This window comes from Ammospiza nelsoni, chromosome 2, assembly GCF_027579445.1.
Source record: "Ammospiza nelsoni isolate bAmmNel1 chromosome 2, bAmmNel1.pri, whole genome shotgun sequence".
Lineage (NCBI taxonomy): Eukaryota > Metazoa > Chordata > Aves > Passeriformes > Passerellidae > Ammospiza > Ammospiza nelsoni.
The window spans coordinates 108350130-108375303 of record NC_080634.1 but is presented as its reverse complement, the minus strand read 5'-3'; the positions used below and the strand labels follow the sequence as shown (position 1 = coordinate 108375303).

The 25174-nt window shown below is 37.6% G+C and overlaps 1 protein-coding gene across 1 annotated transcript in view; it reads right to left on the bottom strand.

The window, feature by feature from the left end:
* Positions 1-3270: 3270 nt before the first annotated feature.
* Positions 3271-25174, bottom strand: part of IL1RAPL1 (interleukin 1 receptor accessory protein like 1) — a 669405-nt gene continuing 647501 nt past the window's right edge. The window contains exons 9-11 of the mRNA XM_059466278.1: positions 14993-15136; positions 5291-5461; positions 3271-3989 (exon numbers count right to left, since the gene is read on the bottom strand). Coding sequence (XP_059322261.1) covers positions 3271-3989; positions 5291-5461; positions 14993-15136 — 1034 coding nt within the window. The remainder of the gene's footprint in view (positions 3990-5290; positions 5462-14992; positions 15137-25174) is intronic.

The window sequence follows — 25174 nt, the reverse complement described above, 5'->3', positions numbered from 1 at the left end:
TAGTGCTGTAACTGAGAACAGAATTAGACCCAGCAATGCATTTTGTCTTCAAAATAATTAGCTGCATTCTATACAGTCTCCCATTTCTTTCCAGCTATGTATCCTCTCTGAAGAACCTATATACTGAATTTACACAAGCTGTGTAAGAAGAGTCCTTTTATAACATGGACTACCATGATTGGAGAGAGCCTTATAAAGACAGAGCACCACACTTGAATAATTCACGTGCATAGAATCCACATACAGACCCAAAGTTATTGACCAGGCAGAGTAAGTTTTTCTGATCATCACACTGTGCCTTTTTTAAAATAAAGTGCTATTTGCTTATGGCTAAACCTTATATGTGGCTATTGCATGCACATTTCAGGCTGCATTGTCAAAAACCAAAACACCTTCACCAAAAATGATGGAGCCTAAGCACTAGGGCAATGACAATTTTTGTTGGTTTTGGTTTGTTTGCTTGTTTGTTTGTTTCCATTTTATTTTGCATTCCAACAGAATTTTTGTCAAACACAGAGCACGTGAACACACAACACTTTCCTTCACTGTTCCCCACACAGAGCTGTTCACAGAAGAGGGAATACTAAGGAGGAATGTTTCTAAAGCCACAGAAAACTTCTCCACTTATTTCAGGTTTTGTGGTTTCTCTTTTTTTTGTTTGCTTGTTTTTCTTATATTTAATATTATGACAAAACATTATAAGAAAATCTTCCTTTAAGTAGTGTGAATATCAAATAGTATTTGTCAATCCCTGAATCATGCTATTCAAAGTGCTTAAATCTACACTAAAAATAGAAGAACAGAAAATTACTTCCCATGTGGCTAAGGAAAGACCTACCCATTGTCAAATAATTACATCCTACATTTATTCCACATCCCAGTCTTTACACCAGGGCATGTAAAGGGGAAAAGAATAATGCATTGCTTTCAGGGGATCCTGGGGTATTTGGGACTGTTGTGATTTAAGCCCAGATGGAAATTAGGCACCACACTGCCACTCACTCAACCCCTCCCCTTCTCCTCCCCTCAGCCCAGTGAAAACCAGGACAGGCATCCAAATGAATGAAGGAAAATGCCATCAGTGCCTGACAGGTGTCTGTAAGAGCAAATAAATAATAGCTTTCTTAAAGCAAACGTGCAAAGTTCTCTTAAAATTGTATGTGACCTGGCAGCCTAATTTCCATTTTGTGGATGTTTGGCACATGTCCAGAGACACTATAATAAAGAATGCATTGTAGAAAAGGACTTGAGCTTAATCTCAGAGAAATAAACATTTTAAGCAAATAAAAGTGTACACCTCAAAGGTCTATTAGCTTCCTATGCAGATGCTGAGATTTCTTGGCTTTCACAACAGAAGCACAGTCATTACCTCCCACACTGTCAGTTCTGGATTGCTCCCACAAATATCCCCCAAACTGCAGCTTCTCCACTCACTTCTCATTAAGACCAAAATATTATAAGCTCTACTTTTCTTGTTGTGACAATCATGATGAGCAAACCCCACAACATCCATTATATTGGCCGATATCATTCAGCTGCCACAAAAACACCTACAGCTAATTAATTACATAAATAGACTTTGAGGCCTGTGTGCCAGGACACCAGTTACTCTTCTGCCAGGGTAAATCAAACCCAAGGCTCTATGACAGTGTGCTGCAACCAGTAACTCTACTCCAGCTCCTCTGCTTCTGCCAGCAGAGAGCTTGGCCTGAATTTGTTGTAGAGCTGCACCACTCCTCTCTCCTTCTAAAACCAGAAAGGACTTTCCGTTATTTAAAACATAAGTATGAGCAAGGTGCTTACTTAATTTGTCTCAAAGATGTCTGCATGTAAACACAGTGGTGGGCTTTTATTCTTCCCTGTCAGCCATGGTACATGCATTATTTGCAACTCCTCAAAGATGGAATCATACATAAAAATAAAACTAATTTATTTATTCATTAAAGTGGATAAATTTTTTTAATACTTCCAGGTCTGATTTAAATATTAATTTTGTATAAATAAAGTTTATTCTGAAAACAGTTATATTTCTGGTAATCACGTCATTTTTTCTGCCTGAGTTCTTACTGAAATCATGTTGAAATTAATAAAGTTTTATTTATCGTTACAAGCTAAAACCAAATGAAAGAAGATTTCTTAATCTTGAATATATAGTTTTAAAGCAAATACAGTTTTTGGAACATTAAAATACAAGGGACTCTGAAATCCACAGGAAAATAATGTTTTGCTCTTACTTTTTTTTTTTGAAAATAACACTTTCTATAATACAAAGTGACAAACCATCTACAATACTGTCTTTTTTATTCCCCTTTGGTTTGGAAGTCATCACTGTACATATCAGCAGGACTCTGCACTTCAGTGTCTATTGCCTCACTTGTCTTACTCGCCTGACATTTGCAAATGTTATTTGCAGGATTTTGAAAGATGAGAAAGGAAAAAAATAAAAAAGTGCTCAAAAAATAAAATCCACAACCACATTAATACTTTTCCAGGACGTGTTAAAAATAGGGTTGCTTTTATATTTATAAAAGGCATACAACCAACTCATTCTTAAAATAAGAATTAAGAAAGAAACCAAACCCAAGAAAGCAAAAACCAAACCGGCTATAGTTTCTACACACTCTAGTGACTACTGTGAAGCAACCGATACAGACTGGGTATTTTCTCTTGTTTGACAGGTATCTACCAAGTTACATGTTAGATGGTCAGACTGTAGTGTTACCCCAAATGGGGGTCTTTGTAAGGGCAGGGAAGGAGCAGTGCACATTACGGGAGTAGAAATGAAACTGGAGCTCTCAGTGAGAAGTGGGGTCCTTCTAAGAACAAAAACTCTCCAAAAGAGGTGAGCTGCAGCAGGCATGGCTAGGCAGGCCAACAAAATGGATGGTGCTTCTGATATCAACATAGCTTTGTCCAAGCATTCCCAAGAGAGGTTATAAACAAACAAACAAAAAAGTCTAAAACTATACTAATGAAGCAAAAAAGTTTCCTATCTATACAGCAGTCTCTTCATTTAAAAAAAAAAGTAAATATACAAATTCCAATGACATATAAAACAAAGTCAAAAATGTGAATGGGAAGAGACATGGGTAAAACAGGAAGACTGATGCTACAAAGAAATTGCAAAAACATATGTACAAGACCCTGTTTTTCCTCGTTTGTTATCGATTGTAATGCATGTTTAACAGCAGCAGTCGAGGATGTAGTTCCAGGCACCAGACTGCAGACTCTGCTCCTACTCAAGGGGGTTGGCAGCCCCTTGCATGTCGGTCACCAAATGACACTGGATATACTGGTCTCCCGTGGCAGGAGGGGCAGTATGGCACTGTTTGTGTGAGCCTCTTCGGGGTTCTGCTCCCTGTTAGTTTTTGTCTGCGGCCGCTGCCCGTTTATAAGTGTCATGGGGATGTTGCAGTAGGTGTGCTGGTTACCTATTGAGGTAAGAGGCAGGGTGCCAGCAGGAGGTACATCGTACTCATAGCTCCGGTAATAGTGTTTCTGGCGCATCTGTGAATGATATGTGTTATGAAAGGTGGAGCGCAGGTCTGGATGGGCAGTGGCAAGAGCAGTGGAGGTGGCAGCAGCCATGGAAATTGCGGAGACTGTCTGCAGTTCCCCAAAGGGCCCCTGCTCACTGACATCTAAAACCTGCTCGTTTGTCATGGGTTCAATCCTCTTAAAAGGCATTTCGTACTGTAAACGTTTCCAGAACTTGGAATTCAACTTGTTGCATTTTGGTCCGTGCCATTTAATGACAGTGAGGAGCTTGATGGTATGCTTTAGGGCCTCAACCTCCTGGTAGTTCATAACTCCTCGTAGTTCACTGCATTCAATCAGTATCACTTTGATTTCTCCCGTGACTAACATATTTCGAAGCCTTGTTTCCAGTTCAAAGATGCTCCAACCTCTTCTTACCACGTAACTTGGAGTCATGACGATGATCAGTCGCTTGCTTTGGTCTACACATCTTGCCACGTCTTCAATGTAGGCTACAAAACAAAACAATTGCTCAAAAAGCAATCTAACAAAACTGTCTGCTCTCATAAACTGGTGAGAAAGAACAGAGGCAAATCCCTGCTCCCTGAAGATCTCACTGAATATGCAAAAATATAATTTACAAATGTGCCAGTCTGGCCTGGCAGAACATGATCTTGAGCAACCTGCTCTAAATGGACCTGCTTGATCAGAGAGTTTGGAAAAGATGATATCCACAGGCCCCTTCCAACCTCAGCCATTCTGTGATCCTGCAAAACATCTATTCTCACATGTGCTATGGATTGTGAGTGTTTTTTCATGAGCTGTGGCTTTGTATCATCTATATTGCTATTGGAACAAATATGCCCATCATGATTTTTACCTTTAAAAAGACAAAGTCACACAGTTAAACAACAGAGCAGCAGCCATGTGCTTCAGGACCTCAGTCTCAAATCCAAGTGATACTCTAAGTTGTTTTGGTAGGCTAAGATTCTGTTTTTCCTACATGCCCCTTCCACATGCATTCATAAAAATTGTTATTTCCTGCAAATTAGTGTTTAGTGTGCTGTAGATTTAAAAAATATCCATTAGATTGCTTGATGTTCTATGTTGTTTGTCTATACCAAGCATCCTTTCTTTTATCTTTCATTAAAGGTATTGAACTTAGTCACTGTCTATATGGTTACACTGAAGTCATGAAGAATATTACAACAACTAACAAAATATTACTGCACTTATGTTGGAATATGTGAGAGGAACATGAAAAAGATCTACTTGTACCAGCTGGAATCAATTCTAGTATTCAGTCTCTGAGAATGATCAAGTACATCCACTATAGAATTGGCTACAGTGGACACTGACAGAATTCACTACTTTTTTTTCTAGTGTATTTCTCAACCATTATCTTAGTCCAAACACAGTTTTTTCCTTCCTGTGTGAATTTCTGTAATATTTAGAATCATGGATATATTTCCAAACAAAATCTAAGGAACTGAAAACACAGAACTTAGTATTCATTCCTAGATGTGCAAGTTCTCAAAAAAATCTGAAAAATGTTAGTTTCTTTCATTTCCTTTACTTATGCATCCCCTTTCTGCACTGTTTTACCTTCAATTAAAACAATACAATTACTAAATAATGATCCTCTTATCTGGGAAATGCACATTAAGGTTTGGTTGCTTATCCTCACCATTCTCAAAGACATGGGAGAAAAGATCACATTCTGAAGGAGTAGATTTAGAAGCAAGACTAAAACAATCCCTGCAATCACTCATTTTCTCATTCAATATCGCATGAAAATAAAGATATTACTTACTTCCTGTGGGAATCAAATCTCTGTCTGGTATGAACAACTTGTATCCATAATGCTTTTCCAGCATATCTGGTAGAATCTCAAGAGCAAATCTTTCTTCTTCTCCAGTTTCTTGATTCCACTGGTCAGGATCCACTTTGGTATAAGATAGATATGCATCATAATCTTTGTTGTCTAAGGAAAGAGGGAAATTAAGTTAGTTTATTCCTTATTCTAGCAGTTTTCCCAGATATTTCCCCAGGTATTATTTCTAGGAGAAATTTCCGGGAAGAGGAAATGGTTTAGATAAAATGGCGAGCTTTCACCCAGTCTCCAGATACGCATTCATTCAGCTTTCCTGTTTCACCTGGTAGGGATAATCCTGAGTTCTACAGACACAAGGAAGAAAGGCTCCATGTCCATAGACAGAAGTCACTTTATGTAAGGATCTGAATGAAGAAAATCCATTCAACAGTAGGGTGACAGCTCATGAGCACAAAAGTCAAAAGTCACTGAGAATTTGCATTCTTCTCTAGCATAAAAGGAGAATGAAGAGCATGGAAATAACTGGGCTAATGTAAATGTCTCTGCTGCATAGTAAAAGTATTTCAGTTTTACCAGAATTTTACTATAAATTTAGGACCTGAGGCTGAAATGCTTTAAGTGTACATATAGCATTCCTTATAAAACTCTTTAATTCTCCAGGTCTGAAATTATTGCCAAGCTTAAATCTTTCCAGCATCAGCTCCTGATAATGTAATTTAAATTTCTTGAATTCTGTGCATTTAAATTTGCAAATTTAATATTGTATTAATGTAAATTTAATTACTTAACAGTGTGTTACTTCAATATGAGAAATAACCATGCCTGTGTTTTAAATGTGCTTGGTGTGCCTACTTGAAAGACTGAATCAAAAGGGCTGCCATTAATTTTCATTAGGAGGTCAATAATGCCAAGTGTTCTGGAACTAATTCAGTGGAATAAGAGGTCACGCTCTGATTTTTGTTGTGAAGAAAGCAGAGGAAAATCAATGACAAGAGTAATGAAATGTTAACATCCTTCTAACTCTCTTGACAACATTATGAACAGACTACCCAGAATATCAATCGCTTATAAAAGAGATCTGATTGAATATTCTAAATACTGTGTGTCATAAGTAATGTTATATTCAGTCAGTGCTGACTTCATTTACTTATTGAGCAGCTCCTTTCTTCATTTTACACCTTTTTGTAGTCTGGTAGCATTATTTTGAAAAACCTGCCAGCTGTACGGTGGATGGAAAGAGTGTAAATGAAATTAATGGAGCAGTGCTAATCTTGAGCAGTCCTCCCTCCCTTCTGAGGAACCATGTTCACTATGTTAATTAACATTTGCAGATGACAGAACAAATGTGGTTGCACTGTTACTACTTTTAAACTTTCTAAACCCATGAAATGGCCATTCTGTGCTCATTCTGTGCCCTGCACATCTTTTGTGCAGTATTATCTATTGCATTGTTATAGCCACAGGGAAAAAAAAAACAACAAACAAAACAAGTGAAAGAAAAAACAAACCCAACCAAAACAACAGCAAAAAAAAATAGAAACTAAGAAAAAGAGAAGCACTGCCTTTCATGGGTCATACTTTCCAGGATTTTTTGGGAGTATTTATAAAAACATGTCCTTTAACAACAGAAAAGCATCTCCTGTCTTTGATAATGCCTTAAAATAAGATGGATTTGATCAAGTATAGAAGGACATACACTGCAGGTTTTTGTTTCTGCAGTTGGACAGTGATTACCCAGCAGAGTTACCACACAGTGAGGTCAACAAATATATGGGGAAATTATCACAACTGAAAAATGCTGATGCTACAATGACATATTCTATTGTCAGACATTAATGGTCATGACCATGGTACATGCTTGAGACAAGTGCTGCTCTGTTCAGTCTTTGAGTAAAGATGAGAATGCATAATTTTTCAAAGAGATAAATAGGAAATAATGTAGAATTCAAACTGTTTTAAAGGCTGAGTAATGCCTGCTAAGATACAAACACACATTCTTACTTGGAGGAGATTATTTGTGCTGTGACATTGTTTTATTGCATATGCAAATATTGCACTTATGCATTTAGTCAAAGTACACGTTTTTTCATATCAAGAGGCTCCAGCATCTCAGCATCTCCCCTAACTACAGCTGCATCATCCTGCATTGCAGGAAAAATATCTTTCCCTCCTAGTTTTACTAGTATTTGTAGGGCAAAGAATGGTTGGGGTCTAGGGTATATCTGCAGAGATGTTTTTGGGATTCAGGCAAGGGGCAGCTCTGGATTAATTCATCACAATGAGGTCAAATGCAGCTTGTGCTCAAGGTGTGATGCCTTCAGTCCACAAATATTTCAGTCAGCCCCAAACCACGAGTACTGCAAGACTCCAGGCAAAACAAACTGAGTTACAAACTGTCCTATCAACTCAACCATTCAATGGAGCTGAAAAGGGAAGATTTTAAGTGAGCAATGGTCACAGAGCCACACTCAGCCACAGGTTTATATAGACCTTAGGGGTAAACACTGAGGGTCAAACCTCATCTCTATTAATAACACATGGAAAGATTACTTCACTTAGTGGCCCAGATTTCTAGGCAAAGCACCCATTGCATCATTGGAGCATGCATTCTTTAATCCTGCCCATTCCTTTTGGTACTCATCTAAATGCAGAGTATGCTGTCATGCTCCCTGTAACTTTCTACAATGTTAATCCAACAGAAGTGATATAAATTTTTAGGGGATGAAGCTGTAAATGCTTCTTGTTATTCCGAGGATGTGCTCAGCAGCAGTCACTTAAAGGCTCAGTGTAAGCATAAAATGAAACCCAGACTCTATATGCATCTACTTTTTCACATGCAAATGGGATCTTTGGGTAAGTAAATTGCTATCAGACATCTAAGAGCTCATCTGTATGCATGCTCTCTTAACAGCTACACATGAAGAAATGATAAGCTGGTGCCTACAGAAAGAAAGATAAAACTCCCTCTTCTACAGGGACCACCAAGCACATTTAACACCAAATTTGTATTATAGATGTATGTGTTTTCTAATGATTTCCATGTTACACTGCAAGAAGTCAGCAGTTTGGGCCTTTGAGGGTTTATTAAACTTAAACATTGAAGATATTCCTGCTAATATGGTACAGAAAAATCATAATGAAAAATTAAAAAAAAAACCCAAAACTTTCTAGAGTATTTTTTTTTCTTATCAGCCATGTTCAAGCCAGTGACAAATTCTGACTTTTAGCTGGCATGATAGATTTTAGCACATGACAGATTAAGAGATCAAAACAAGGAGAAATCCCGCAATGTTTTCTTTCATAATGAACCTTATTCCAATTAAGCTCTAAGACCTAGAGGATGGAGTTAGTTTATGTGTCTGTGCATCCTGAAATCCTCAGATTATTTGGCAGTGCCTTCAGACACATTCAGTGCAGTGGAGGCAGCTGACAATGCGCAGGATTTCAAGGGGAAACAGGAGATTGGATCCTTCCATATGCTGCAGGGAGCTGGAGTCAAACTGATACAGGAAACTTTTGTCTTCAAAACACATGATCTGTTCAGGAAAGGTTACAAAGAACCTGTCAAAATTTCTCAGAGACTGTAGTTGCTTAAAAATTATGGCATTTCTTAATCTGTATTTGCTTCACTATTTTAGGGGCTACATTTAATATATACATTGGGATAGTCATTATCCTTAATATAATGAAAAAATGTCATTTAATGCTGAGTTGAATAAACCACTCAAATCCTAGGTCTTTCAAAAATACTTCTACTTTTCTTCACACTATTTACTGTTGCTGATGTAACATTTTCTATTATTTTTAAATGTCAAGCCCTTTTAATGTTAATAAAAATTAAGAACTACCCACACAATTTTTCCATAGCATAGTATATTTTAAATGTAGCATTCCTCATGATAGTTCACATTCTTGTGCAAGTGAGTGATGTTGAATTATATGGGAATATCTTTTTTTTTTACTTTGCATCTGAACTTTTTAACCTATAACAATCTCTTAGTTTGAAATTCAAAGATGATCTTGGTAATATTTTATTTTTAAATATATATATATATATAAATAATAAATTGCATATGCACTTTAAATTCTGTGAAATAGGAAGAGAGAAAAAATAAGGAATTTTCCTTTAAATTAGGACATTTCATGTGCAGAATGTAGAAAAATCTCATATTCAGTAGAGACATAAATTTAGTTTTTATTGTTTGAATTGCATTTCAATGTAAATAAATAGCATAAACAAGAAGAGTTAAAGGAAACAGTTTTCCATCAATAAAATTGTAATTAAATAAGAGAAAAATCCCTTTTTGTAACCAGTAATGTTTAGAAAGAAGAGAGCTGCATTTTTCTAAGGTGATTTTAATAGAATTTTAAATTGATATTCATAGAGCAGGACTTCTTATCGTCACAATTTGCCAATAGCCAATAAGAATATATAAACGAGTGGTGAGACTGCTATTGCAAACTTATTTTGTGCATCCCCAGGGAAGATTCAGTAATTGCAAAGTCACTAACTTCAGCAGTAATTTCAGTCTAGCTATACCTGCATAGCATAATCATTAACACAAGTGCTTTGGTGGTGCTTAAACCAATGGTAAAAGTTATATTTGAAAGTTAATAACTTAGTCACACAGAAACCTGAAGAATCTTAAAGCACTGCCAATACTTGCTGCTTAAGAGTTTCACTGGGATGAAACCCAGGACACCACCAAGAAGTATCTCTTATCTGCTCTTGTCCTGGACAATTAATAAGACATTATCTGGGCATTCCCATAGGTTCACCCATGAACCCTGCTAGTCTTTTGCAGTTAAATAATAGCAAGGACAAAATCATGATTACATAAGGACTCCCAGGTGCAACAGGAACTACAAGGAAGAGCCAGTTTCATCAATCTCCTAATTTGAGCATTGATTTGCTTTCCCTCAGCACGAAGCAGAAATTCTTCTCTCATGAAAGACCAAACAGCCCAGCCAAGAATCATTACAGATGTCATGTACCAAACCCAAACAAGATTTCCGGAACTGGGAGAGCTCAGCAGTGGCACGTTTTGATCTTATTGGGAGCACTTTGCTTTATTTCTTTATTTCAGAAATATGGTGGAAAACAAACAAACAAACAAACAAACAAACAAACAAGCAGCCACTTTTCCAGAACGGAAACTCCCCAGGCCTGGCCCAGTGGCCTTCCCTGTAACAGAGCTGCACAGAGGCCATGGCTTCCTTCAATTCAACAAGGTTTCCATGGCACAGAGAGCTGAGCAGAAGACTGAGAACACCACAATGAGCCCCTGACCAATATTTTAGAAACAGCTGATGGAACTTAAAAGCACCAAGGGTCATTTTGAAGGTCATAATTTGAGCTCTCAAACAAAACTCTCGCTTTTTAGCTATCAGTGGCCTACAGTCTTTTTTATTCCTTGAGCCTAAAGTTTGACTTCTGTTTAAAACACATTTAGCCAGGTTTTGTCTTCAATTACTTCTTGTTTTTGCCATCCTCCTAGTGTAAAATTTCTTCTTTTCTCTCTTTTTTTAAGATTGTGTTCACCTTTGCTTAGCAAATCCTTGATAAAAAACTTTCACCATTTTAAAAGGTTAAAACTCTACCCAGGTGATGGAGCAGCAGATACCTGCAAACTGTTTCTATTAGCTGTACTGTATGGTCTTGCCTCTAAAACTATAATTTAAAACACAAACACGTGTAAAAGTTCTTGAGTATGTTTGCCTATCTGACCATGTCCAATGGTTTTTAGCTTGTCACCCATCGACTTCTGGGTTTATCCATAATGTAAATTAAAACTGGCATACAGTCATTCACACATGCACTGGAACCTCTTAGATCTAGAAAGGCAAACAAAAAAAAAATCAAAACCAGCTAATTTGGTCACTTTGAGTCTCCTATCCACTCTGAGGCAGGATCATAACTGCACTACTGAGAGAAATTATTCTCCTCTCCACCCTCACTGTGGTTGATGTGGCGGTCATGCCTGGGGACTGCTCCTTGCACAATTTGATGAGCAGGAAAAGTAAAAGGAGAAAGTTGTCCCAGGTAAAATAATGGGAAAATTTCCACTGACTTTTGGGTGTCTAGAAATCAGCTTAAATTTAGATAAAAAGCAGATTTCTGCATAGTGGTAATATGTCTTCTGATACAATTAGCATTTAAAGTCATAGAGTGCAAGCTAGAAAGAAGTCAGGGCATGTGTTGATCACTGCTACTTGTAAATGGCTATTTACATTTTCACTCTGTCAGTTAAAGTACAATACTTCTTTTCATAAAGTCATTTAAAAACTAGGAACAACAGCAAGAGAAGGTCCTTCAAGTAAAAAATACATGAAAAGGCACTGCTAAAAATCTACACAGAGAATGAACGTGGTATAAAATCTGTTTTGTTGGAGCACAATATGCAACAAAACAAAAGAAATCATCACTTCTAAGAGTGGCTTTCAGTAATATAATTTTAGTCCCTAGAGTGTGCTTTATGGACAAGGCTTTTTAAAACAAGCTTTTAATTTTAAAGCTGCAAAGCTATAAAGGTTACCTGACATTTGACAAAGATTAGCCCTTAGAAGTTCCCAGTGAAGTATCTATTTGTGAAAATGTTGTTGTTTTCAGAACAGTCAGGGCATTGCTTTGTTTGCAGGGCACTTCAAGCTATCATCTTTACTGTGTATGCAGAAAGATCTTAAACTGGATTTTTCCACCTAAACAGATTTGGGAGTTTCTGGCCACCAAAGCAGTAGTGGTGAGTTATGGCTCAGAGATGCAAGGTCACATCAAACACCTGCAGGTAAAAAAGCTACTGCTTTGTCAAGGGTCAGAGTGTTTCCCTTTTCCCTGTGCTCCAGTGACTGGGGAGCTGTCAGACACCCACAGTGAGGTCCCTGAGTGGACAGGGGCACCCTGTGCTCCTCTGCACTGAGGGACACATTGTGGGGTCCATCACCCCATCCCCTTGTGAGGAGCCAGCTCCCATGCAGTTGGAGAGCACAGGAATAGAGTGAGAGGTGAAGCAGCAATATTACTGTATTCCAAACTAGTAGGAAAGGCAGGGAATCAACCATAAAAACATAAAAGGAGGCTTCAATTCCCATTCTCAGGACTGAGCAGGAGTGTCTGAAGGAGAGAGAAAAACAGGAGAGCCTTGTCCTTAGGCTGAGAAAAAAACACTGGGAAATTCAACAGTGTAAGTTAGAGAAATGAGGAATTGACAGCTGCAGGCACTTCTTTAATCTGCAGTATCCCTACAGAAAGTAATAAATTGAGTTGCATTAGCTGTAAGGGTTAAATACTTTGTTTTCAAATACTTCTCACAATTTACCCATGCCTCCCAAAAAATGCATATTTTAGTTAGCCTCAGAAAAACTGATGTGTCTAAGGCTTGGAAAGGAAAAAGGAATTGTGATGAGATTTGACATCCTGAAGGGCTTGTTCTCTTATCACGGAAGAAATGAAGCATTGAATTTTAAAAGAGATTTTCAACTGAAAATTTTAATTGGACCTCACCTTTAAAGCATTTCAAATCCTCTCTGGGTACAATACAGTGCACAAAAAAAAAAAAAAAAAGACTGTGATATTTTGGTGTTTGCTTATCTCCATGCTGTCCTGAAGTATGACAGAACATGGTGTAAATTATGAATAGAACGTGGGCGCTCTGCTGCTGCACTGCAGGAGATGTGGTTAGAATAGGATTTTAGAGTTCAGCATTTTATGTCTGTCAGTAACTAACTAAGCCCAAGGAAGGGATCTCGGTCTATGTCTGCAATTTATTTCTGCACAAGCCATGTCTTGAGCTTCTGTGGAACATTTTCTCTCCGTCTTCCTTCTTTTGCATGAGTGGAAGCGAAAGAGACAGTGAAATGTGCAGCTGCAGTCATTTCATTAGCACAATGGGTTTTATCCATGTTGCTATCATATTGAACATGGTAGAAGCTACATGTTTGCATTAGGAATTTATAAATAGTATTTTTCTTTTTATATTGCTGTGGTTAAGCACCCAAGCTATCAGTGTTTACCCTGATCTTCAAAGGAAAATCCATGCTTGACCTTCTTTAACAATGACTTTTGCTCAGAAGGATAAACTGAATGGATATTGGTTTTCCTCCTTTTGAATCATAGAATCTTTTAGACGCAACTTTTTTTGATGTTTAAAATCCGTTATTCAAGTATTGCTGTTCCCAAGTGACCAATGTTTGGGCTGGGACAAGAGAGAGAAGCAAGAGTATAACACCTGGCAGTGTAATTCCTCAAATTAATTGGAATTATTTGAAAAAAAGATAAATGACAACTATAAAAGCAAGAATTACTTACTGATACTAAGAGGAAAAAAAATTACATCTATCGAAAGGATTTTTAAGTGTCTATTTCTGCATATTCTAATATGACTATTATTAAATTCACATAATTTATGGAAGTAAACATGCACATTTAAACTGGCAGCTGCTTTGTGGATGGAGAGGATCTCAGCTTCCATAAAAAAGGTGTCTGTCAAAATCCTCCATGACTCACAGTCCCTCTGGGCCTCAGTTTCCTCCTCAGTAAAATAAATAGAATAACCTGACTTTTTTCCTCACTGAGCTGCTACATTAATGCATCTTTTTGTAAATCCCGTAGAAGGTTACAAAATGTTCTGATGTTCTTTGGCTTGTTGTTCTGGGCATTTTCTATTTTGAATCCTTGTGCATTTTTAGATGGGAGGCAGAAATGGGTCATTCCCTAGTGATTTTATTATGGAAGTCTTATATAAGGACCTGTAATTCTGCAACTGCTCTTTTCCTTATCAGTGACAGATTTAGCTATCACTTGTTTATCAGTACATATTTATTTTAATATATCACATATATCACAGTGGCTTCTGTCTACAGGCTATTATCTTGACCTGCAAAAAAACCTTTTATTAGTATTTCTGTAGGAAAAAAAGGTCCTGTCACCAAAGACATAGTGGTACCCCAAAACATCAGGAACTCTGACCCAATAAACCAAATCTAATTAATCAGAGCCTTCAGCTCAACCCAGTTTGCTGTTCCACAAGAATTTTGATTAGTAAGGCTAGAGGCAAAGATTACCTTTTCCTTCAGTCCTTAAAAAGGTAAAGATGGAAATTGTGTATATGTTTGACAGAGCTGGTGCCTATAATGTGGATTACTTTTGTTTAGGCTGGACATCCTTGAACGACAGAACAACTTTAATGACCATTTGCAGCCTGCTCAGTGGTTAAGTAAATGAACTCAAGCAAAGGAACTACTGGGTACATTCCCAAACACTCAGTACAGTTTATTGAAACTGATCAGTTTAAACAAGCAGTAAATTGAGATATACTTCAACCTCTACCTATTTGTTCAATACAATTAGGAAAAACACCCCCTTGCTCACAGAAAAGTAAAGCTGGCTTTCAGTGCTGACAGGAAGTGAAAATCTTTAATGCACAGATGTTGGCAATTTACATTCAGTGTTGGGAATAAAAATCCAAAAGACATGGATGTGATCTGGAGCTCCAGAGAGCAGCACATACATCAGCTCAGCAGTGACTGTGCTTATGTGCTCCATGAGGAATGTATATTCAAGTCAGCACCTAAAATTGCAGTTGTTAATACATCTTGAACTGAAATGAAATTTGGGCCTTGGTGGAAAGAAATAAAAGACAGATATTCTTAGAAAGTAGGAAATGTGCTAAGAATCTGCCTTACCTCCATCTAGTTCTTCAGCTCCAAAATGATTTCTGTAGAAGAGCATAATTTCTATCTTGTAACACTTGTAGATAGTCACTAAACAAACAAGCAGCAGCAGAATAGCACCAAGCCCACCAGCAAGCTCAACTGTGTACATCAGCTCTGCAAAGAATTACAAAATGCAGTAACAACCACAATCCAAACCACAGAAAGATTAGCAGCAGACCTTGCATTTCTGTTAAACATTAAAATAAAATAATGAATGATGGGTTATTTTATGTATTTATTTCATTATAAAGCCCTTGAATGAATACCTGATTGATGGTTTTTTTATTCTTCAATAAGATGTTTTTTCCCTCTGATACACCATATGAATTGCTCATTTAAAAACTAAATTTTGCTGGGGATGTGTGTGTGTGTGTTTTTCTATGAGTATGTGCATATATGTGGTATATTTTGTAATTCTCTTCCTTTTTTCTTTCTGTTGATAGATCACAGTTTGCTTTACCTAGATAAATGTTGTCATTTGACTTAGAGTGAAAGCAAAGGCGAATGTTTCCCTCTTGAGGACTATATACAAACAGAATATGGGCAAACTGGGCAAGATTAAGAATTTCATTATTTTTTCCAAAATAAAAATAAAAATAAAAATAATTTTAAAAACCCCACAAAACACTTGAGAGATGTGAAGACACGTTATCCAAGGAACCCTACAACCTCCCATCTCAGTTATATTTATGTTAATATTTTTAATAGTTTCCCAGAGGTCTGCATTTTATTCTCACTTTTCCCCAGTGGGCTTAGCTGATGTGCAGACACAGCAAACAGTCCTGGTTAGTCTGCTGTGACATTCAGACCCCTGGTGTCTCTGCTGCATCTGCTGACAGGATGGACTGGGGCCACCACCATGGAGCTCCGTTCCTGAGGGCAGGGACTGGTCAGTTGTGGCCACCACAGGCGTCCAGCACCAGCAGTGGAGCCACTTTTCAAACCAAAGGAAATATACCACCATGGAATATTTCCTTTTTGCCTCCCCCAGTTTGTAGGAAGATCACAGAGCTTCGTTACTTTTCATTTGCTCATTGACTGAAAACTGGTAGTGTCATAAAAGGAGGGTAGTAAGAGAGTTGTTAACAGCTTTGTAATTGGAAATCACTAGATGGGGCAAGTCTGAAGAGCTTCCATGCTTTTCCAAATCACTCAGTTTTGAGGAATGATGAAATACCAGATCTTGGACATCTGAGGTACAGAGTTTGTTTCATAAAAGATCTGTGCTGGAAAGAGTGTTATTTTCACAATGTCCTCTTCAGGGGGGCAGCTTCTGTCTGAGTGAAGTAGTGTGGACTTGGAGTAACCTTTTCTGTGTCTAGTTGTGTAGATTTGATAATCCAGCACAATACAATTCAATTAGAGAAATAAAAGGTTAGAGGAAAAATTGAAAATTGCATTTATTTGACAGCATCTACTGAGAATCACACACCTTTTTTATATTATTATGAGGCAACTGTAAGAAGATTTCATTGCTCTCTAGAAGACACTAAAAGTGTAATAAAATAAAATAAAAAGGCATTTATATTCCATGTCATTCGTTCCAAAACTGCGCTGGAAACTCTTTTGTGTTAGATATTTTTAAGACTGGCGTGGTTATTTCAAACTCCCAATACTTTTCTGGTCCAGAGAGGGAAATGTTATTAAAAACATTTGATAAAATGTGGTTTGCATAGACAAGTAATGCAGTATTTTAGAATATAAATGGAAATGGAAATTACTCTGCACTGGCTTACTATATCCTGTTTATCATTTTGTAATACAGGTGATGCAGCTGTTCAATGGTAACTAGAAGAAAGGCTTTAATATTTCGGGTTGCTAGGCACAAAGTACTCTATTTACGTGCCTGCTGCTATGACTCACTAAAGGCAAAGAAAAACTTTGCAACTGGAAAACAGAAGTTTTTTCTCAACTAATGATTTTTATATTAAATGGAAAGAAATAACTGCAGGTATTCATCTGTTTTCTGTCATTGTGCATGAAATCAGACTAATACACTGCATCACTTTTGCCATCAGAGTCCCCCTTAGTTATATGTTTCCCCATAAAGTAAGATTATGCCTTTATGTTTGCTTCAGTAAAATCTATCTGAAAGCACATGAAAGTGTCCTTAATTAGGCCATCAAAGCAAACAACAAAATTCTCTAGTCAGCCTGAAACATATAAGCAATTACCTTTTCATGTGTTGCTGCTGAGCCATCGTGATGGTACACAGACAAAGTGGCTCTTTCTTAAACAGATTTGTTTGCCAAGGAAGTTTCATGGTCTATTGGTCTAGCAGAGCCAGCTTGTGCTTTCCTCTGTGCTGGACAGCATCTACCAGCACATGTTCACTCTGTGTTTTGGGTGCAGTTTGTCAGGGTTCAGAGGCAGAGAGGGGCAGTGATCAGCCCAGCAGATTGCTGCATCCTTACACCCAGCCCACGAGGTGCCTGAGCTCACCCCAAAGTGCTCGAAGTGGGAAGAGCTGGAAATGGGAAGTGCTGGAAGTAGGAATAGCTGGAAATGGGAAGTGCTGGAAGTGGGAAGAACTGGAAATGGGAAGTGCTGGAAGTGGGACAGCCACCTCCATGCAGCACCATGGAGGCAGGAGGACTGGCCTCAGCACAGTGCTACACCAGGTTGATTGTTTTCAGTTTGTTTTTCTTCAGGATGCTGAACTGTGCCCTAAAAGGCCACTGGCTGGCTCTGAGATGCCTCAGGGGTTTTAGGAACAGTGTTACTCTGTGTTGAGCTGAACTGAAGGTGGAAGAAGCAGAAGGCTCAGTCCTGCCTCTGCTGTGGGCCCCTCAAGTGACTGAAGCCATTTCACGTTTCTGTGCCTCGGTTTTCCCAGCGTGAACTGGGGAAGGTGCTCTGGCTCCTCCCAGGCAGCGCATATTCCTGAAAAATGCTCTGTGGGTGCCAAGGGTGTTGGTGATGTGTCTGTCAGCAGTTTCAACAACGATGTAGTGACTTTTAAAGACAAGGTAAAGAGCAGAGCAAGGTTGCAGCTCATGGCTACCTTCACAATAGCATTTTTTTCTGCTGCTTTATTCTGCCTTTTACAGCGTGATTTGAGCACAGTTGCTGCAGCAGGCATTACACTCCTTTTGAAGTGTGGTCTGTTTTTCCTGCTGAAATTCAAGTTTTCTGTAGTGGCTACATACTAAAAAGATTCCATTTCTTCACAATTCCACATCAGAAGCAAGATATGAGAAGTGCAAACCTTTTAAAGTCTAGTTAGCCCCAGTGCTGCGTTGCTCAAATTACAGACCTGTCTCTCCTTAAGGAACTGAGACTGAATGTAGAAAATAGTAAAGGAAAATGACTCGGCTAACCCTTAGGGCGACAGGCATTCTGTTAAACACAACAAACGAGCAAGTGCCAGAGAGTTACATCCAGAAGCACAGCAATCATTTAGTTACAGGCAATTAACAAGAGTCTTCCAGTAGCTCAGGAGTAGTTCTACTCCAAGGAAAATACATTGATTGCTGCAGCAGTAGTAGATTGGTTTCTGAATAAATAGCTTCAATTTAAAACAAGATTTGTTACAAGCATTTTGACCAATGGCTACAATTTTTTTTCCTTATCAGGAGGCTTTGGCCAAGCAACTCAGTGAGGGACAGCTAATTAAAACAAAGCATGTGTCCTCCTGAAATATCAAGCATATATGGCTTGTAATAAATGCACTCATTTTATACCTTTTCCTTCTTAATTATTGGACACATTTGTTGGTTATATATTTGATCTTCACCTAGATCTAATATTTTATGAACTTCCTTTCACTCTGTCATACAGGTAATTCACTTATCATAACTGAAGTTGTAAGAAGAAAGTAAATAAAAGTGTTCTGTCAAAGATGCATATCTTTTGACTTATATGGCATGCTTCAGGGGCTTTACATTTAATGATCTGTAAAAATTTAAAATTAATTTTTTTCACTAATTAGCCCTCATACAGCTGAACTGCTAAGAAAAAGAGTTCTATTTCAAACATTCTTTTTTTTGGTGATTTATAACACTTTGAGCACATGTGATTTATAGCTGTGTATTCAGTTTCTGAGCCTTTTTCAAAATCCAATTACAGTCTATCTAAGGTTTCAATTTTGCAATCACTTACGCAGATTGCTCAGCTTCATGGACTATAAGTAATCCCTCTGAAGTCAACAGGACTATTCACAGAGCTTCAGGTTAGCACATAAATAAATCTTTGCAACTTTGTGGCCTAAACTGATTTCCATTCTCTGCTTGTCTTGGATAATTTAACTCACAAAGAGATAGGGCTTGGTTAGAGGCAGTTCTCAGTTTGTTTGGGTATACTTTCACAGACTTCAATTATTAAAGGAACCATAAAGATAATAAATATAATTTGGAAGGGGAGCAGGGACTGCAGTGTTGTAACATGCAGGTTTGGTTACAAACAGGTGTCTTTCTTCTAAAGGAAGAAGAAAGCTGCCTAACACAGGAACACTTGTCTGAGTCTCATTTCAGAGATCAGCCGTAAACAGTAGGCAGACTTTAAGCTAGCAGCAAAGAAACCCATAATCACATTTTAAAATTAAGAAGCATGATTTTTTTTGTTTTGTTTTGTTTTTTGGTTTTTTTGTTTGCTTTCTTTCTTTTTTCCCTGCTAAGTACAGTATTTGTTATGGCATAGCTGTAAAACAAATAATCTTCCCAAAGTCTGTGGAACCACAGCTTTATACAGCATACACATATCCAATACATGTATGTATTAAATATATTCTCTACTTTTTAGGACTTTTGTTTGCTTGCTTCAAAATGCAAAAAATTAAAAAAATCTGGTTGTGCTAAAGGTATCTAGATAGGTATGTGTGAATATCCTATATGGATATCCTACATGGATACTGTTATGAATAATTACTGATTGATTCTGTAGGACAATAGTACTTCTGATTGCAGTAGAAGCCGATTTGAGCTACTTATTACCTTGATTATGAAATAATTTCTTAGCACAAAGTATATGCTTTGTGCCAGCACGGGCCACCCATGCCTGTGGATGTCTGCAGAACTGACTGAAGCTGGCTGAATTTAGTTATGCTTTTCAATATGGTTTTCAATGCAGTAATTTCATTTTATTCATTAGAACTATTGGGACTTCATTTTCTTTCTTTATTTTTTATAACAATAAATAATATATATTCCTTATTCCCTTATGAAAAAGAACTAGTCATGTTTGGGATTATATATACATAAACATGTATGTGTGCAAATGCAACACAGGGATCTTGTTAATCTATTCATTAGTAGGGCAGAAAACATATCTGAGCCTTGGTGCTGATGGATTTCCAGTGTTATTAGAAGAGAGATTGTAAATTATTATAGTAGAAATATATTCTTACTGATGGCATTTTTACTTCTGCTGAGAAGTTCCCAGTAGCAGAGCAATGACACTGACTATCCCAACAGTATGTTAGCTCAAAAGAGGGTAAGGTTGGGAAAATATGAATGCTGCAATGTTCCTGAAGCTTACTATATTTAAATATATAAAAATGCATTTTAAAGGCACTTTATGGTACAGATTGAAGGGGAAAAGTGTCATAGTGTGGAGCTGCAGTAATCTTTGGTTATCTTCCCCAAATTAATGAATTGTGTATGACCTGAAATTTTCCTCATTAGGAGAGCTTCTTGTCCTTTATGATGATCGCATCCCCATTCATCTGTTTGGCCTAAAAATAAGTTTTGCACCTTTAAGACTAGTTCCAAGAGCAAAAGAAGGGAGATAAGAAGTCCTGAGTTTGTTATCAGAAACTGCATCCTTCTCCTGGGCTGTGTTGTCTCCCACATGGACAGACAGCGGGACAGAGCTCTCCTTTGCTTTTAGTTAATTTTTAGCTAGCTAAGGTAGAGATCTTCCCTTGACTGTGGTTTTTCTTTTTCTTAGAATTGTTCAAACCTTCTCTAGACTAAAAACCCAGAAGAGCACCAGGAGCTCACACCTGTGGCCACCAGGGCCTGGCCTGGGCCATGGCATTTCCAGCACTGGAAGGATTGACAAGAGACTGGGAGAGCCAAGCTACAGCCCACAGAGGGACTTTGTGAGTTTGTCATCTCTTCTGGGTGACAAGAAGTTTTATTGTTTGATATTGTTCATAGTTTTATTGTTTAATTTTCATTTTTTGTTCTAGTGAATATTTTGCCTGTTAAATAAACATTTTTTTTCCACTTCTCTCCAAAGAAATCTTTTCCCGAATCAGTTGGAGGAGGAGCTGATGAAATTTGCTTTCTAAAAGAACCCCTTTGAAAATTTTCTCCCAAATTTACCCTAAACCAAGACACTTCTATTTGTTAATTGTACTACAGAAATCAGACAAGCCCACACTATTACTCTACTTAGAATTTCTTAAAGAAATGAATGTAAGAGGCACCGAGGAGTGCTAAAAATGTGGGGAAAAAATTGAGTACTGAGTTCCAAGGATGTAAGATCATAAAACATACTGTTTGCATTTTTTTTTCTGAGGATAACAGTAAAGAATAATTTAGCTATGCATGGATCATGTGAGAAAATTTGACATTTTATTTGAAAATATTTTCATCCTTGCCATTCAAGGTTAGACTTGCACTTAGACATTACATAAAAGGAAGTACTATGACAAAAGTAGTACAAAAGTTGTTTTAAAAAGTAATCTGTTAAACAAACCAACTTGTTTGACACATTGTCAGCATGAAGAATTGTGAGATGAAGTTAGATTAAAACTCATGCTGAGTAATCTTACAAACTGTTTTACTGGAGTTATCTTAGTCCAGTTTTCTAAAGGATGAGAAAAACCTGACTGATTAAAAGAGTGGTCTTATGAAGACTTTCTTTCAGGCAGAGGTCTTTAGTATTCTATTCCTTGACTGATTTTAGATGAGGTTGAGTGTGAAAGGACAGTCACATTTAGTTAGGTTTGGGACAAGAAGGGAGCTGATATTTGACCTTTGGGCCTGTGTCCTGAACCTCTTGGGAGAATGAACATTTGCACTGCTGAGCACAGTGACAACGTGAAGGCTTCTTCAGTGGCCATAGGTGAATGAAAAATCAATTTCCAATTTCAATTTCAATTCCAGTTCTAAAACCTGATGAAGGTCTTGGAAAAGCCTTTCCTGCAGTGCAAAATTAAAACTGAATACTTTATACAGTGGAAGATAGATTCATGTGAGGTCGGAACTGACCAAGTGGGTTGGAGTTCTTCCAGTTAAGCTTCCACTGAGACTCAGAGATTCACTGCAGTGAACAAATACTCAGGTCCAGCTAGCAGAAGCTGAAATATAACTCATTGTTCTCATATTTCATATGATGAGTTTCCTTTCAGAAATTTCAGAAGCATTGTGAAGCTTTTTGGTGAAAGGAGATATAACACCTGGGGTTTCTTTGCAGAGGTTAGAAAAGAACTAGTTTCTTTTCTCATTTAAGTCTTAATTGTCACTCATCACTACCACTGTGTGAAATTGTGTCTAACTGACTGAAAATGCAGATAACACATATAAGTCTGTAAGTAATAAACCAGATATTCTCTATTATGTGAGTGAATGCAACTTAAGGTGCTTGTCAGCCATTCTGTTATCATTAATAACCATATGAAGATAATTTGGAATTACTTTCTATTCAAAATTTTCTATTACATTGTACAGGAAATATTAATATAGTGTTTATGAATTAAGAAATGACGAGTTTAAAAAAAGGTAGTATTCCTCAAGATGCATTCCATCCAGGAAATATTACCTTGCATATTTTTCAAACATATATTTTCATGGGCAATTCAAACATACTCTTTCTCTAAACAATATATTTCAGTGAAAATATTTATTTTTCTTGACAGGAAAAAACCCCAAACTTGTTTTTACTACCCCTCATTAACTTACAGTCAACAAGATTTATATATGCCCACTGAGAACACCATGACAGAGAAAAACAAACTGAAACCATAAAAGAGGTAAGGGTAGGAAATTAGATGATAATGCTGTGTTGATGACAATGGGAAGAAAGGGAAGTAGATACTTTTAAAAATGCATGAAAGCATGTTACCTTAGTTCTGGTGTCTGTCCCAGGAAAAATGCCAGTAATATTATTAAGCCTTTAAAATAATATCCATACTACTTAAAGAATAATGCCAAGATGGAATTTGAGATTATTTTTGCTGTAGAGTTCTACTTGAAGACATACAGAGAGGATTTTCAAAAAAATAATCACATAATTAGATAATAAACTGTATTTACAACACAGCCTATGATAAAATAAGATTATGAAGACTTTGATCCTGCATGAAAGTCATACTTGTCAATAAATAACATGGCAGAAAAATATTCTTTTTCCTTATGCATTGAATTTTTATCTACTACATTGATAGACTATAAGTTTGTCTTTAATTAAAAAACTTATGAAAAAATGGACTTGTAATCTGTGATCCACCTGCTATATCATCCACAATCTGGTCCGTCATTAATAAATTTCTGCTTAGCTGCTGTCAGTACCACTCTCAAAACTAATTTCTAGAACGATCCTGTACCTAGCTGAAGATTAACCTGTAATTGCTCTGGATGATCAATGCCACCTACTACCAGTAAGTAACAAAATCAACCTTAGATTATAATAAGCAGGGTTTTTTTTTCCCCACACAAAAGAGAAAATAACTTGATTGTTGTAAGAGTGACAGGGATTTGGTCAGAAGGTGGAGGAAAGGGATGAAAGGTAAAATCTTTTGGGTTCTGATAGATTTTTCCTATTTTTTTACAAATTCTGTTGGAATGAATGAGAGAAGGAAACAGCATTGTCATTGTCATACTTAAAATAGTCTTCTGCCTTTAGCTTTGAGGTAAATGCTCCTTTTGCAGAGTATCTGAGAAAATTAAGGACTCTAAAAATTGTTAGCTGGCAGCAGAAAAACATAGATCATAGGGTTTATCCACTGATGTCAAAAAGTAGCAGTAGTTCAGGAGAAAATGAGAGCTGGGATCCCTGAGACGCAGAGCACTGGTGTTTGCACCAGAGGGAGGTACCAGGCCCCAGCTTTCCCCGGCGCTGGATGCTGAAATTGGGTTCACTTTTCCTGCACGGGTCGTGGTGGGATCCAGGGGTGCTGTGCTCTGCTCCCCTCCTGAAAGGAGCTCACGGACAGGAGAGGCTCTGGCTTCCCATTCCAGTGCCACATCAGGGGAAGAGCAGCAGCCCCTTGTCCCTGGGGAATGTGCCAGGCTCTGGTTTGGGCCAGGACCAGCCTCTGGTGGAGCCTGCTCAGGGATTCTGTGAGGTGAGAGTGTGTCCCTGGGGGGCTGACCAGGGGCAATGGGAAGGAAGATGTATCCAGGCTTTTTGTGGTGATTTAGACTGTCGGCTTCTTATGCTTTCAGGGCCTAAGTGTAGGTATGTCTAAAATCTCCACCTGGACTTCTAAGTGTACAGAGGCTCTACTGACCAGGGTGAAGCAGCAGTTGCAAGGGTGTTAGAAAGGCTTAAACTTTGTACCTGAATACCCACTGCAGCATTTAGCCCTAAATACCTCTTTTCTCAGGAACTCTCTATTCAGCAGCAGAGTTTTCTGCTTTGCTATCCCTTCTGATCCTGGTGATAATGTTCCACACAGGAAGTTGAAGAAGGATTATAATTTCTTTCTCAGGTATACAATGAACATTCCAGATTCATCATTTTTGTACTCTTATACTGCTGAAAAAAAGGATCGCTAGCTAGAAAACCAGCCAAAACTACTACATCTGCAAATATCTTGGTGTTCAGGAAGCAAATTTACCTAATTGTTGGGTCCCAATTGGTCTAAGTCAGCCAAAAAATCAGAAATTAATAAACAGCTAACTCATTCCTAGCAGAGGCTAAATATGGATCTAAACAAGGAAATCAGAAATTAATAAACAGCTAACTCATTCCTAGCAGAGGCTAAATATGGATCTAAACAAGGAAATCTAAACTGAAAGGTTGTCATGGTGATGTACAAGAGACTAAGAAAGCAGTGCAAAACTCCTCTTCCTAGGAGACCTGAGAGACTAGCTTAAATTTTTATCTGCCATGCTTAATTTATCATTTCACTGAAACACTTGTCAACATGCAAAATGTGCAGAGGGCTTATATCTGGCACCTTTTGTCTTTCGAGGGCAAAACAGATTTTGCTTCCTGATCTATTTCAGATTCAGCATTACTTAAAGAGGAAAAAAATATTTT